Source organism: Petromyzon marinus, chromosome 15 (genome assembly GCF_048934315.1).
Source record: "Petromyzon marinus isolate PM22_M1 ecotype Great Lakes invasive population chromosome 15, UKy_Petmar_22M1.pri1.0, whole genome shotgun sequence".
NCBI lineage: Eukaryota > Metazoa > Chordata > Hyperoartia > Petromyzontiformes > Petromyzontidae > Petromyzon > Petromyzon marinus.
The window spans coordinates 2,608,464-2,624,571 of NC_133681.1; the positions used below are offsets into that span (position 1 = coordinate 2,608,464).

The 16,108-nt window shown below is 54.0% G+C and overlaps 1 protein-coding gene across 6 annotated transcripts; it reads left to right on the forward strand.

Moving 5' to 3' along the window:
- The first annotated feature begins 671 nt into the window (after positions 1-671).
- Positions 672-15,792, forward strand: CHEK2 (checkpoint kinase 2). Of its 6 annotated transcripts, XR_012941740.1 has the most exons (16): positions 672-1,107; positions 2,269-2,678; positions 4,521-4,651; positions 7,098-7,227; positions 7,737-7,827; positions 8,781-8,877; positions 10,794-10,847; positions 11,243-11,307; positions 11,883-11,979; positions 12,569-12,655; positions 13,019-13,182; positions 14,111-14,226; positions 14,619-14,704; positions 14,850-14,933; positions 15,051-15,215; positions 15,623-15,776. XR_012941740.1 is itself a non-coding variant. In XM_076067205.1 (15 exons), exons 2-15 carry the CDS (start codon positions 2,318-2,320, stop codon positions 15,707-15,709), a joined length of 1,650 nt encoding a protein of 549 aa, XP_075923320.1. In that variant the 5' UTR covers positions 672-1,191; positions 2,269-2,317; the 3' UTR covers positions 15,710-15,792. The 6 variants fall into 6 exon arrangements, 5 of the variants coding, with proteins under 5 accessions (XP_075923320.1, XP_032810538.1, XP_032810539.1 ...); XM_076067205.1 differs by lacking the exon at positions 15,051-15,215 and having other exon boundaries at positions 672-1,191; positions 15,623-15,792; XM_032954647.2 differs by lacking the exon at positions 15,051-15,215 and having other exon boundaries at positions 15,623-15,792.
- The last annotated feature ends 316 nt before the right edge of the window (positions 15,793-16,108 follow it).

Sequence of the window (16,108 nt, forward strand, 5' to 3'; positions counted from 1 at the left end):
TTTATTTTTTACCTACGTGACTTTACCGAATAGAACCAAAGAGTGTGAGTAGGTGAGTGTGAGAGTGTGAGTAGATGAGTGAGTGTGAGTGAGTAGGTGAGTGAGTGTGAATGAGTATGTGAGGGTGAGTGTGAGTGAGTAGGTGAGTGTGAGAGTGAGTGTGTGAGAGTGAGTGAGTGTGAGAGTGAGTGTGTGAGAGTGAGTTTGAGAGAGTGAGTGAGTGTGAGTGAGCGAGTGTGAGAGTGTGAGTGAGTGTGAGAGAGTGAGTGTGAGTGAGTGTGAGTGAGTGTGAGAGTGTGAGTGAGTGAGAGAGAGTGAGTGTGAGAGTGAGTATAAGTGAGTAGGTGAGGGTGAGAGTGAGTGTGTGAGAGTGAGTTTGAGAGAGTGAGTGAGTGTGAGTGAGCGAGTGTGAGCGTGTGAATGAGTGAGTGTGAGAGAGTGAGTGTGAGAGAGTGAGTGTGTGAGTGTGTGAGAGTGAGTTTGAGAGAGTGAGTGAGTGTGAGAGTGAGTGTGTGAGAGTGAGTGAGTGTGAAAGTGAGTGTGTGAGAGTGAGTTTGAGTGAGTGAGTGTGAGAGGGTGAGTGTGAGGGTGAGTGAGTGTGAGAGAGTGTGAGAGTGAGTGTGTGAGAGTGTGAGAGTGAGTGAGTGATACGTCTTGACTCGCATCTCGTCACAGGTGACGTCACCATGCATGGTCCGGGGCCTGCGCGTGAACGCGGGCGACACGAAGCAGCAGCAGCCACAACAACAACCACCACGAGACCACAACCTCCACACAACCACAGCAGCCACAACAACAACCACCACGACGAGACCACAACCTTCGCACAACCACAGCGGCCACCACGACGAAACAACAACAATCAGCACCACAAAGCAACCACAACAATAAGCGCGAGACGGCGACGCAACAACAGCAGCGGCGGCAGCAGCGGCGGCAGCGACTTGGGGCACCAGGAGGAGAGCGCTGAGGGAGAGAAGCGCGGAGTCGCGGGCGGCTCCGCACGGGGTGAGCCGTGAGGAGCCCTGAGAGTCGACCCGCCCGGCCCTGCGTTGACCCGCCCGGCCCTGAGTCGACCCGCCCGGCCCTGAGTCGACCCACCCGCCCGTGAGTCGACCCGCCTGGTCGTGAGAGTCGACCCGCCCGGCCGTGAGAGTCGACCCGCCCGGCCCTGAGTCGACCCGCCCGCCCGTGAGTCGACCCGCCTGGTCGTGAGAGTCGACCCGCCCGGCCGTGAGTCGACCCGCCCGGCCGTGAGTTGACCCGCCCGGCCGTGAAAGTCGACCCGTCCGGCCGTGAGTCGACCCGCCCGGCCGTGAGTCGACCCGCCCGGCCCTGAGTCGACCCGCCGGGCCGTGAGTTGAGAGTCGACCCTCCCGGCCCTGAGTCGACCCGCCCGGCCGTGAGAGTCGACCTGCCCGGCCCTGAGTCGACCCGCCCGGGCGTACGTCGACTCGCCCGGGCGTGAGTCGACCCGCCCGCCCGGCCGTGAGTCGACCCGTCCGCCCGGTCTTGAGAGTCGACTCGCCCGGCTCTGAGTCGACCCGCCCGGGCGTGCGTCGACTTGGCCGGCCGTGAGTCGAATCGAACACTTCCATGCGTTCACTCGCCCTGCGGCGTTTAACTCGGAGTGCGCTCCATCGCGATGTGTTCCACGCGTTAGTCTTCACATTCACAGTAAGAGTTGTAAAATTGCGTGCTTTTTTACGTAAAGATTTAACTTGTTGCCATAGATGCTTACACAGGCCTCGTTCCTGTCAGTTGCTGATGTAGTTCGGTCTGAGATATTGTTTTTATGGAGGGGCAATACCACCCCTACCTTCCTTGTGCCGCTCCCTCTGCATAGCTCCCACCCACAGCTCTTGCTGCTGCCCCGGGGTCCCTGCCTCGGGGTCCCTAGCCCGGGGTCCCTAGGCCGGGGTCCCTAGCCCGGGGTCCCTAGCCCGGGGTCCCTAGCCCGGGGTCCCTAGCCCGGGGTCCCTAGCCCGGGGTATCTAGCCCGGGGTCCCTAGCCCGGGGTCCCTAGCCCGGGGTCCCTGCCCCGAGCCCTGCTTCCCGTGGGCAGCCCTCTCCGACATCACCCGAGGCCAGGGTCGCCACCCGTCCCAGTCTGCACCCGGACAGGCCGGGGGATTGGCGTGACCTGTGGCAGGAATTGATTTGTGCCGAGACCTGGTGCCGGTATCGAGCCGAGCCTCGTCGCTGTGCCCCGTGTCGATAGCTCCAGGCTCACCGGGAGACGCGTGCGTGTCTCGTTTGCGAGAGAAGGTGACCCGCGGCCCTCGCGCGCACGAGGGCCGCTCGCCTCCGCCGAGGGATGTCGGCTCCCCTCGGGGCTCGGGAAGTCAGGCCGCCCGGCGGCGCGGTGCCTCCGGGCGGCGGAGCCGGGGCCCTCGGCGCGCGAGCGAGGCCCGGCGCGGCGGCGACGCGGGCCCCCGAGGAGGGTCCGGCTCACGGCGCGGAGAACGCGACGCGCGGAGGCGGAGGCGGTCTGCCGCCGGGCAGCAGCAGCAGCAGCTCGGGCACGGAGGGCAGCAGCAGCTCCGCGGGCACCCAGAGCACGCAGGATACGCTGCCCAGCCAGGACCTGCCCTCTCTGAGCGAAGGCGACGGCGATGCCGCCGCACCCAAGCCCTGGGGCCGCCTCTACTCGACGCACCGCGCGTTCCCCACGCTGGGTGCGTGTCCACGCGCCACGGTCTCACTGCGCACAGTTACGATCACACGGACTGCGATCGCACGGACTGCGATCGCACGGACTGCGATCGCACGGACTGCGATCACACGGACTGCGATCACACGGACTACAGTCACACGGACTGCGATCACACGGACTACGATCACACGGACTACGATCACACGGACTGCAATCACACGGACTGCAATCACACGGACTGCAATCACACGGACTGCAATCACACGGACTACAATCACACGGACTACAATCACACGGACTACAATCACACGGTCTACAATCACACAATTACAATCACATGACCATCACGTTGGTAAATCAGAATCTGAATATTTAGACTGCAGGAGGATGAGGAATCCGATGAGCTATGAAGCTCTTTTTCGTAGACATCCAGTAGGGGCGGGTCAGCAAGTTACGAGAAGAAACATTAATACAGCACAGGAGTTGTATTCTTGGTTCTTTCGGTAAAGTCACCACGTAGAAGGGAAATAATAAAATAATAAAAATAAACCAATAAAATTCTCACGACGTTTCGATTACAACACAAGCAATCATCATCAGGTGTGAAAACCACAGCAAGAAATTTTGAAAAGAAGTGGCGTTTTTTTTTTCAAAATTTGTTGCTGTGGTTTGCTTGTGGTGCAATGGAAACGTCGTGAGAATTTATTGTTGTATTATTTATTATTTTATTATTTCCCTTCTACGTGGTGACTTTACCGAAAGAACCAAGAATATGAATCCCTGCAGTCACGAAAGCTTGAAATCGAAATTTCACAGGAGTTGTGTTAAGGTGTTCAAACACCAACTAGACACCGACAAAGCCATCAAACACGCTTTGGTCATGTCTGTGACGGACAGTACTCCGGCCGTGCAAGTATCAAGGCATTAATCTCTCGGCCTTTTGGCGTTCTCTGGTGGTGAGACAAGGCCAATCAGTTTCAAGGACAATGCGTACATTACCAAAACATGCGTGTTGTTTGCATGTTTTACCACAAGCATGTGTGGCTCATGCATTGGGTGTGTGTTGTGTGTTACGTGCATTGATGTGTTGTGTGTTACGTGCATTGCGTGTGTGTTGTGTTACATGCATTGATTTGTGTTTTGTGCAGTGCGTGTGTTGTGTGTCAAGTGCATTGTGTGTTGTGTGTTACATGCATTGCGTGTGTGTTGTGTGCCATGTGCATTGTGTGTTGTGTGTTACGTGCATTGCGTGTGTGTTGTGTGCCATGTGCATTATGTGTGTTGTGTGTTACGTGCATTATGTCGTTGTGTGTTACGTGCATTGCGTGTGTGTTGTGTGCCATGTGCATTATGTGTGTTGTGTGTTACGTGCATTATGTGTGTTGTGTGTTACGTGCATTGCGCGTGTGTTCTGTGCTATGTGCATTGTGTGTTGTGTGTTACGTGCATTGCATGTGTGTTGTGTGTTATGTGCATTATGTGTGTTGTGTATTACGTGCATTGCGTGTGTGTTGTGTGTTACGTGCATTGCGTGTGTGTTGTGTGTTACGTGCATTATGTGTGTTGTGTGTTACGTGCATTGCGTGTGTGTTCTGTGCTATGTGCATTGCGTGTATTGTGTGTTACGTGCATTGCGTGTGTGTTGTGTGCTATGTGCATTATGTCGTTGTGTGTTACGTGCATTGCGTGTGTGTTGTGTGCCATGTGCATTATGTGCGTTGTGTGTTACGTGCATTGTGTGTGTGTTGTGTGCCATGTGCATTGTGTGTGTTGTGTGTTACGTGCATTGTGTGTGTTGTGTGCCATGTGCATTGTGTGTGTTGTGTGTTACATGATGTGAACGACCTCCGTGTTTGTCGCCTAGACTTGGTGTGTGAGGACTACCTGTTTGGACGGGCCCTCTCGTGCTCCGTCTGCTTTAACGATCCGCACATCCGCGCCTGCCTGGGAGACCTCTACTCTGCCTACAGCTCCAAGCACTTCCGCATATACAGGGTGCACACACGCTCACACACGCTCACGCGCGCATATACAGTGAGGGAAAAAAGTATTTGATCCCCTGCTGATATTGTACGTTTGCCTACTGACAAAGAAATTATCAGTCTTTAATTTTAATGGTAGGTTTATTTGAACAGTGAGAGACAGAATAACAACAACAAAATACAGAAAAACGCATGTCAAAATGTTATAAATTTATTTGCATTTTAATGAGGGAAATAAGTATTGGACCTCTCTGCAAAACATGACTTAGTACTTGGTGACAAAACTCTTGTTGGCAATCACAGAGGTCAGACGTTTCTTATAGTTGGCCACCAGGTTTGCACACATCTCAGGAGGGATTTTGTCCCACTGCTCTTTGCAGATCTTCTCCAAGTCATTAAGGTTTCGAGGCTGACGTTTGGCAACTCGAACCTTCAGCTCCCTCCACAGATGTTCTATGGGATTAAGGTCTGGAGACTGGCTAGGCCACTCCAGGACATTAATGTGCTTCTTCTTGAGCCAATCCTTTGTTGCCTTGGCCGTGTGTTTTGGGTCATTGTCATGCTGGAATACCCATCCACGACCCATTTTCAATGCCCTGGCTGAGGGAAGGAGGTTCTCACCCAAGATTTGACGGCACATGGCCCTGTCCATCGTCCCTTTGATGCGGTGAAGTTATCCTGTCCCCTTAGCAGAAAAACACCCCCAAAGCATAATGTTTCCACCTCCATGTTTGACGGTGGGGATGGTGTTCTTGGGGTCATAGGCAGCATTCCTCCTCCTCCAAACACGGCGAGTTGAGTTGATGCCAAAGATGGTCTCATCTGACCACAACACTTTCACCCAGTTGTCCTCTGAATCATTTAGATGTTCATTGGCAAACTTCAGACGGGCATGTATATGTGCTTTCTTGAGCAGGGGGACCTTGCGGGCACTGCAGGATTTCAGTCCTTTACGGCGTAGTGTGTTACCAATTGTTTTATTGGTGACTATGGTCCCAGCTGCCTTGAGATCATTGACATGATCCTCCCGTGTATTTCTGGGCTGATTCCTCACCGTTCTCATGTTCATTGCAACTCCACGAGGTGAGATCTTGCATGGAGCCCCAGGCCGAGGGAGATTGACAGTTCTTTTGTGTTTTTTCCATTTGCGAATAATCGCACCAACTGTTGTCACCTTCTCACCAAGCTGCTTGGCAATGGTCTTGCAGCCCATTCCAGCTCGTTACCTGTATAAAAGACACCTGGGAGCCAGAAATCTTTCTGATTGAGAGGGGGTCAAATACTTATTTCCCTCATTAAAATGCAAATCAATTTATATCATTTTGACATGCGTTTTTCTGGATTTTGTTGTTGCTATTCTGTCTCTCACTGTTCAAATAAACCTACCATTAAATTTATAGACTGATCATTTCTTTGTCAGTGGGCAAACGTACAAAATCAGCAGGGAATCAAATACTTTTTTCCCTCACTGTACAGGGTGCACACATGCTCACTTCCGCATATACAGGGTGCACACGCTCACACACGCATATGCAGGGTGCACACACGCTTCGCACGCATATACAGGGTGCACACACTCACGCACGCATATACAGGGTGCGCACACGCTCACGCACGCTTAGGGTGCAGGGGGAGCGGTCAGTACGTGATCGGAGAGTTCAGGGACGGCAGTTTCTAACTTCAGATTCGATCGATCACGTGGGCAGTGACATTGAGCAGCGGCTAGATCGTGGCCGGGGATATTACAAGACGTGGAATTATATTATGTCCATGAGATTCGGCCGGTTCCGGTTACGCGTGTCGAGTTCTTTCGCGTGGAATGCCAAGAGTAGCCGTCTTCTTCTTCTTCGTCAACCTCGTCGTGTATCCTGTCCGTCCTGTACGCTCTTTCCCCTTTATCCTGCACAGGCCACCGCTTCTGGCGTCGGCATTGCCAAATCTTGAGGTAGGACATTGTGGGTGCTGCAGGGCATCTCAGGAGATGATCCATGTGGTTTGCTTCTCCTGACAAACACATTGGTCGGTTGTGGAGAAGCCCCCCTCCGTGATTTCACGAGAGAGTTGCATCTGCCGAGACTCGCGCTCTTTAGTCTGTGTAGGCTCCGCATTTGAGCCATTTGGAATTGGGAGCCCAAACGTGAGCTCCTCACCGGGGGGGGAGGGGGGGGGGGGAGGTGAGTCCTCGCCGACTCCATTCAGCAGCTTTTGTCGCTCGATTATTTTTTCCCCCATTCTCTTTGTCAGAGGGGAAGTCAGTGACGCTTAGACAGCAGCCCCGTTGTGCTCTCGCCCGGGGGGGGGGCACGCTGTGCGCAGGGCGTTTCATGTCGGCCTGCACGTAGAAGAGCGCCGTTGTCTGGAGACCTGCGCTTCGCAGCCACAGCCAATATTTGTTGATTTGCATTTCCGAGTGCGTTGTGTTAATTCGGGGGGTGAATTGTCAACGTTGCCTCTGCCAGGACCAAGAGGTTTTCCTGGAGGACTACAGTTCCAACGGCACGTACATCAACGGCGAGAAGGTCGGAAAGAACCAGAGGCACGTCCTCATGAACAACGCGGAGATCTCCATCGCCTTGCCCACGCACAGAGGTAATGCGCCACGAAGTGAGCGCGCACATCGCCAGCGAGGCCGCTCGCCCGCACGTCACCACGCGACGGAGTTCATTGACTGAGCGTCGTCATTAACAGTGGCACTCGAGTGCCATGAAAACCAAGCAGACGCTGCCTTCTTCCCATGCCTGTCCCTGCCCGGATATGAATGCAAATATTTTTTTTACGCATCCCATCAGTCACACGGCCTCTCTGGGAGTGCGTCATTTCAGCAGCGCTGATGAGACACCGACTGTTAAAACCGGTGCAGCCATTTACCTGTGATCCTGCTGAAATGATGCACTCCCAGAAGGCTGTGTTCGCTGATGGGATGTGTAAAACAATATATATATTTGTGTATGGGTATGTGAAGGGGGCAGATTGTCTGCTCATTTATTTTGTCACTTGAGCTCCACAACTACGCAAATGATGAGTTTCTGTCCTGCCGCGATATTCTCTCTCTGCCTCCTTCACCCACCGCCTCCACACCCCCTTCCTTACCGTTGCAGCGTTCGTCTTCAGCAACCTGGCAAGGTACGAAGAGTCCCATTGGCCGGAGGAAATAAAGAAGAAGTACATTATCACGCGTACCCTCGGGAGGTACGCGCACGCGCGCACACGCACGGTAACGCCGGTCGTAGCGCGTTCAGCGTCGGGGGTCCGGGTGGCTCGCACGGCCGCCGTGGCACGCTGGCGCTCTCGCGAGCCGTGCCGTTGGCGACGCCGCGCCCTGTTCACGCTCGCGGAGGGTGAGGAATCCGTACACGATGCCGATACGTTACGCTCCGCATGGGCGCCCACGGTGGTTAACTCCGTCGCCCGGTGTGCAGGAGGTCGCGGGGTTGATCCCGACCCTGTGACGCCTGTTGGTGTATACAGAGTGCTTAAAAAAAATGTGAACACTTACATGGGACTATCGTTCTTAATGGAAACTAAACAAATGTTTGTTGATTGCTTCAAAAAGTCAAAGAGTCTCCACTTGTTCGCCATCGTTGTCAACACGTGGCCTGGAATCTTCTCCAGGTGCTCTCCAGAGCCCAGAGGCGACACATTCCTCGTGGTGTTGCAAGAAGTGTTAACATTTTTTTGAAGCACACTGTATATTGGAGGATTCTTTTCTCCCTCATCGTGGTCGCATGGATTTTTCTCTGGGTCCTCCGGTTTTCCCCACACATTTAGAATCCACGTGCGCTTAGAGTATTTAGCTTCTGCTATCGTTTGTGGCCAAGCCACTTCTGACAAAGAGCTGCATAGCTCAGTGAGCCTTTCCTGGTAATATAAAAAAAAATTGATTTAAAGCTTTCGTGACTGCAGTGATTCATATTCTTGGTTCTTTCGGTAAATAAATATTTTATTATTTTATTGTTTCCCTTCAACGTGACTTTACCGAAAGAACCAAGAATATAATATAAAAATAGTTTAGTTTTAGTTGATTAATGTTGCTGAGCAAGCAAAATCTGTGGGGATTTCCCTGCGAAAGCGCGCGAGACTCGGGTCGACTCGTGCAGCACCGGCACCGCTGTCCCCTTGCTGACTCGGTTTCCCCGTGACAGCGGCGTGTTTGGAGAAGTGAAGCTGGCTTTCCACAAGGGCAGCGAAAGGAAGGTGGCCATCAAAGTCGTTCCCAAGAGAGGCCTGCCCATCCCACAAGTAAGGGGTGGGGGTGGGGGGGGGGGGGGCGGTCTTCGTGACGCGACCTCAGCCTGTGCCACGCTCTGCGTGTGCCTGCGCTGTTTTCTCGCTGTCAGCGCGCGTCCTCGGCTCCCGTGCAGCGCTCGGTTTTCTTGGCGTGCCGCACGCTCACGGCCGCTCTCCGGCGTGGGCCCCCTCCCCCGTTGCGTGTCGCCGGGAGTGCCGCTCGCGAGGAGTACTGGCGGCCGTCCTGGTCACCCGCGCGCGGTGCTGTGCCGGGCGAAAGCCTTTACCGCTCGGTCGCGATATCTCTCGCGGCCTCGCGATGCTGCACACTCAGTGATCTCATCGCTCCGGCTCCGAGGCGGCGGGCCTCTCCTGTTCCCTCCTGTGGCCGCCATTGTCCCTTTGTCTTGACCATCGGCCATCTTGCTGTCCTTGCCCCGCTCGGCGCGGTTGGCTACGTTGCGGTGAGAAGGAAGTTTACCAGATACATCATCGTCTCTTCCGGCAACACGCCCAGCCCAGTGCCTCTCGCTCTGTCGGTATCGCGTCTTGCACTCTCCCTTGTTCACCGCATCTCTCAGTGCGACTTAAGTGATTGCGCTAGATATAAAGACAAAGATCCACCGTGTAGCCTCGACAGACTGTTGGGGCAAGTGCTGTTAGCGAGCACCTACGAAGGCCAGAACGGCACACGAGGTGGTGGGCGGCCAGCACCACGCCCGGCCGTCTTTGTCTCCCCAGTGGCGATGTTTACACACTGCACCAGGTACTCATTTTTGAGGCTGAGTCGACCTAGAGGAGGCCCAGGACCGGTTCAGGTAATCGTTCCTGGTGTTGTTCCGTGAGCGGGAATCGAACTCGGGCCGCCGGGTTCGTAGCTCGGCGTGCTAACCGCTACACTATCGCTCCCCCCCTGGACACACACAGACACACACACTGACGCGAGTGTCCCTCTGATCGCTCAGCTCGCCGTGCGTCTCTCTAGTTTAACCGATTTTTATCGTGAGCCCAATGTAGCAGGCCCCCTCTGTTACAATTGCTTTACGTTTCATGCAGCTCGTTCCCATTGGACATCATTATTAGGATGTCGTCAACAAGGTTGACCCCGTTAATGTTTTTTTCCAATTCTGTGGAACAAAAGAATGAATCTGTCCGCTGTAGAGCAACGGTCAATGATGATGTGTACGAGTGTGCCACAGTGCCGGCTTTTATAGCTGCTACTCGCTAACGGGTTGCCCCAGTCGGTGAAAGTCTATACAGGGATCTTTGTCTTTGTTTAATTAGAGTGCCTGTATACACACTGGTGGCTATTAATAGTTCTCGGATAGCGGGGGGGGGGGGGCGATGATCTCACGGGAGATCGGTTCACGGTCAACTTTGGTTGGTGCCAGGACCACATAGGAACTGGCCACCACTTTCCGGGGCGACTTTCAGCCAATGAGGAAATTCCACAACAATGTGTTTGGTAAGGAACTAATTTTAAGCATGATAACAAATGTTTGTTGATTGCTTCAAAAAGTCAAAGAGTCTCCCACGTGTTCGCCACCGCTGTCAACGCACGCCGGGAATCTTCACCAGGTGGTCTCCAGAGACCCGGAGGCAGCAGCAACATTTCTTGTGGTGTTTTTACAAATTCGCAGAATTTTTAACATTTGAAGCACCCCGTATATGTAATATGTATCTATAAACACGCTAATAATAGTTTTTGAAAGCACGCGGACATTCCATGGATTAGAACAAACAAATCAAATCCCATTGTGACAGATTCTGTGCCTCATCAGGCCATTGTGCGTGTACGTGGCGTCACGGCATGCCTTCCGTGTGCCCAGGTGAAATGTTTTTTAATTGATGCACACAAAACAATAACAGCACGACACTGCGAGAGCAACAAAGCCCCCCCCCCCCCGCTAAGTAACTCTGCTTGGTAGTCTTCCTGCAGGGATGTGAAGACGGAAGCGGACATTCTCAAGAAGCTCAAGCATGTGAGTACGGCGGTGCTGCGTGGGATACCTTTCAACTAAAACTAGTTTATTCTACCAGGTAAGGCCCTGGTAGCTCAAGGGAAGTGGCTTATCACGTGAAAATTTATAGCGGCCAAATCCTCTAAACGCGTGTACATTCTAAATGTGGAGGGGACAAACTTGGAGGGCCCGGATACAAATTCACACAATCACGGGGAGAACATGCAAACTCAAAAATATACAGGCATCAGGGTTCGGGATTGAACCCACGACCTGTATACCAGGCGAGGTCATTAGCATCTCGCCACCGTGAGGAGATGTCTCTTCGGTTCCCGTATCTTAAAGTGCAAAAGAAAAAAATGTTTTCGGCGCATTTTGACGCTGCCTGACGGTTGTGACTCACGCGTGTGCCGCAGCCGTGCATCATCACGCTGGAAGATGCATTCGATTCGGCAGACGCGCTCTACCTGGTACTGGAGCTGTAAGTATTTTGTTTGTTGTGTGCCCCTCTGTTTTCCAGGGTGCAGGTTGATACATTGGTGTAGTCTTTCCGATAAGGTTTGCCCGTTCATGTCTGCGTGGAATTGCACAAAATGTTTTAGATTTGCTTTTTAAACACCATTATGACGACTCCGCTTGTTTACCCAGGAAAGCCTCATTGAGTCTCGTAACTCTTTGTCAGGAGGGGCCTGCCAGGTTTTCAGAGCTGTAGGGTGCGATGTTGGTCGTGTGTTTCCAAGTTGAATCACTTGCAAACGTTTTTCTAATTTTGAACCGTCATGCCAGCACACAATGGCCTAACCCTTCTTCAACTCGAGCGACGAGATCTTTAACTTGCACTGCGAAGCCGACGGGCTTGCACTGTGTTAGCATGTCAGACACCCTGTGTAGGCCTTCATCCAGGCAGTGGATAGATTGTGGCTGATGACGATGATGTTGATCATCGCGTGGTTTTATTTCACTGGTCGTTGCCTTCTGTTGGGAGTGGATGCCCATGTGGAACGAACGCGTCCCGAGCCGGGACACACGCGGTCGATGTTTCCGTCTTCGTTTCAGAATGGAGGGAGGTGAACTTTTCAACAGGGTGAAGCAGGGTGCTCTTCCTGAACACAATGCGAAGTTAATCTTCTATCAGCTGGTCTTGGCTGTGCAAGTAAGTGCTGCTCCCTTGCAGTGGTGGGGCCTGCACTGGGGCGCTGCGGCGTTTATAGAAATGTGGACACTTTGGGATGTAAATATAAAGAAACCCGTCTGCTGACGTCAACTTAGTGCCACTTTGCCTTTTGATTCTTCAGCTTTAGTTTTTTTTTAAAGCTTTGCGTTGTATATGTTTGTGCCACTCGCTTGAAAATTAAAAAAAAACACCGTGGAATGAAGCTGCCATCGACGGTGCGCATGAACAGTTGGAGAAAAGTGCCGTACGGGTGAGGTGAATTCCTCTGAAATGGTCAGAAAACATCAGTCGGGTCTCATTCACCTTGAGTACGGAGCGCGCGTGCTTGCTCGTGCAGCGTAGCGGTCCGTGCTTGGGTTCCCCGGTCAAGCACGACGGGCGCCCAGGGGTGGCGACGCGGCGCTCAAGCCTCGCCCTATTGAAACGCGCGGCAGGCGCGGCAGCCCGGCATATTCGCGGAGCTCGCAGGCCTCACGATTGGTGGGAACGTCGCTCGCGTGCTTCGGTGTGTGGCGGTCGCGCGCGCGCGCTTGACTGCGTGCTAATTTGTGTGTCGGGCTCGTTGTAGTATCTCCACGGCCAGGGGGTGACGCACCGCGACCTCAAGCCGGAGAACGTGCTGCTGTCTTCCAACAGCGCGGAGTGCCTCGTTAAGGTGAGGAGCTGTCGCCTGCGGGCGATCGGCGCCCGGCGTAGGCGAGGGGCAGCTAGAAAGCCGTCCCTTGGTGTGGACCAATCAGTTTCAAGGACAATGCATCATATTATCATGGTATGTTTTTTGTTTGCATTTTGACTGCAGGTATTGTGGCTAATGCAGACATGAATCCTCGTAAAAAAAGGTTTCGGTTTTGTTGCCAGAAAAAAGGGGGGAAAAACCCCTATTGTTAAACTATTTCTAGAATGTTTAATATTCACGAATAAACTCTCCAGAGGCTACAGAGCAGTGCCCTTCTGCCGCTTAGCGGGCAGCGCGTTCCCGTGCGAGCGCCCCTCGCGCCGTGCGTCTCTTCCCCGCCAGGTGTCGGACTTTGGGCTGTCGCGCTTCGTGGGGGAGCAGTACCTCATGCGCTCGCTGTGCGGCACGCCCGCGTACCAGGCCCCGGAGGTGTTGGCCTCCTGCGGCCTGGGCGGCTACACCCGCGCCGTGGACTGCTGGAGCCTGGGCGTCCTCCTCTTCATATGGTGACCGCACGAGTCCCTCCCCTCCTTCCCTCCCTCCGTCCCTCCCCTCCCCTCCCTCAGCGAGCCTTTGCCAACTAGCTCAGTTCAATCCTTGGTGTAACTCCGCGTCGCCCTCGCGAAAGGGTGTCACGCGACGCTGCTTCGTGCGTCTCCACGGATTTGTTTCGTCTCCTGGTTGGCTCGCCGGTGCTCGCCGCCTCACCGAGCGTCGTGACTGCCGGCTTGGCGGGCGAGGCTCCCGCTGGTGGTAGCGCCGCCCTGCTGCCGGTGTCCTGCACTTGACCTCGCCCCCTGTGAGCCGATGTTTCAGTGACGTGTTTAATTGGTCAGGCCAATTTTTGCGCGTGAAGAAGCAGACAAAAATCCCGCGTATTAGCCTGGATAGACCGTTGGGGCAAAGTGCCGTTAGCGAGTGCCTATAAAGGCCGGCATGGCACACGAAGGGCGTGGGTGGCCAGCACCACGCCCGGCCGCCTTTATCTCTAGTGCCAATGTTTATACACCGCACCAGATGCTCATTTGAGGCCGAGTCTACCTTGGGGAGGCCCAGGACCGGTTCAGATAATCGTCACTCGTGTTGGGTGTGAGCGGGAATCGAACTCAGGTGGCCGGGTTCATAGCACAAGGCGCTAGCCGCTGCACTACCATGAAACACGCAGTATGATGCAATGCGTCATGGCTGCAGGGTGGCGCAGGAGGACCTGGGTTCTGTGTGGAGTTTGTGTTCTCTCCCCCTGTTCTGTGTGGGTTTCCTCCGGCTCCTCCGGTTTCCTCCCATTGTTAAAATGAACATACGATGGCCAGACATTCCAACGCCTATTTTTTTTGTTTTTAGTCAAGGCGCGTGTTGTGTTGTGGAGCGAGGGTGAGCGCTGTTCTCCCGCGCCGTGCCACCAGCCGCGTCACCGTGGGGTCCGTGTCCCCACAGCCTGAGTGGTTACCCCCCGTTCAGCGAGGGGTTTGAGGAGATGAGTGTGCACGACCAAATCTGCACTGGGACGTTTGACTTCCTTGAGGATATCTGGAAAAATGTCTCGGAAGAAGGTAAGATGCATACGTACATACGTACACTACATGTGTTACAGTATGCTATGTAGCACCCGATAATTATGCAGATCCTACACAATAACAGCACCCTTAAAATATTTCACCTGAATGATCACTTGAGATGGAGCATCTCATGTGCAAGGGTGTCCTGGTGTGGATTGACACACACAACACATGCGTGTACACGTACACACTCACGTACACATATAACACTCACGTACACGCATAACAAACGCGTACGCACACGTACACACTCATGTAGGGAGCATGCCCGTTCGGGGTTTTTTACTCTCGAGAGATGTGACCAGTTAATTACATCTGAAGGCACTTTTTGTTTTTGTCAACGCGTACTCTTGCTAGAGTTCAAACTCGTGTAATGTTTGTGTCAGCCGAAGACCTCGTGAGGAAGTTGATGGTGGTTGAAGTGACGCAGCGTTACACAACCGAGCAGGCGCTCGGGCATGGTTGGTTGCAGGTGAGAGTTGTTCGGCGTTACCGCACCTGCCCGGCCACCGCTGGGCCGCCCTGGTAAACGGGACGCGGGTCTCGCGCGGGTTCACGCCAGATTGCGACTGGGTGAGGGATTGACTCTCCGAAAATCCACGCCTGTTTCCTCAAAGGATCAAGAAATGATCCACAAAGCGCAGTCGCTGATGGCAGCCGGGAGTGGAGCGATGCCGCCACCCCTGGTGTCCAACTTCTTGGTGAGTTGCAGGAAGCGGAGGAGGCGCTGGTGTGGCTGCCATTCCAAAACTACCTAAAACTAAACTAATTATTATTTTACCAGGTAAGACCCACTGAGCTATGTTGCTGTTTTTCAGAAGCGACCTGGCTATAAATGATAGCTCAACGAAGTGGCTGATCGTGGAATTTATAGCAGCCAAATACTCTAAACGCGTGACGTTGATTCTAAATGCGGAGGGAAAAACCGGAAGACCCGGAGTAAAATCCACACGACCATGGGGAGAGAGACACGCAAAAGCGGTGTAAGCGCGCGTGTGTGTGCAAACGGTAACATCTTCTAACTTAGTGTCACTTTGTGGAGAGCGGTGGTGTAGCGAGTAGCGCTATGCAGCGCTACGAACCTGGCGACCCAGGTTCGATTCCAGCTCACGGCCAACACCGGTGACGATTATCTGAACCGGTCCTGGGCCTCCCCTAGGTCGACTCAGCCTCAAATGGTTACCTGGTGCGGTATGTGAGCATCGCCACTAGGGAGACAAAGGCGGCCGGGCGTGGTGTTGGCCACCCACCCCCGTCGTGTGCCGTGCCGGCCTTCATAGGTGCTCGTTAACAGCACTTGCCCCTACAGTCTGTTACAGGCTGCACGTGTGATCTTTGTCTTTGCAAATGGTAACATCCGCTAACTTGGTCTCACTTTAACCCCACCTAGCCGGGCGCAGGCCGCAAGAGACCGGCAGAAGAGGGAGGAGGCGGCGGTGGCGAGCCGTGCGTCGAGATACCGCCCATGAAGAGATGAGCCGTGGGCAGTGCCGCCCTGGCGCTGCGGCCGCGTGCTCCGACGTCGTGCCACCTGGGAGGGGGGGGGGGGTGGGGGTGGGGGGGGGATGGGGGTGGGGGTGGGGATGTCTGCCGCTGTTTAACCACCCCCAGTGGAAAGCCACGGCCAGCGGAAACGCGGTGGTTGGGTTCACACAAATCACCCTGGGGATGTTCCCTTGAGGAGACGACGGTGCTCGGACGCTGTATCCCAGTGTAAACGTGCAGGGCTATCGGTGACGCTTGAATGCGTAAAAGCTTTTGAATGTCAATTTACTTGAATTTTAAACGATTGTCGGTGTGATTTTTTTTTTTTGGTCGCAGCTCAATGCAGAAAGTAAGCCGGCCTAATAACGCTTGCACACATGCACACTAACCC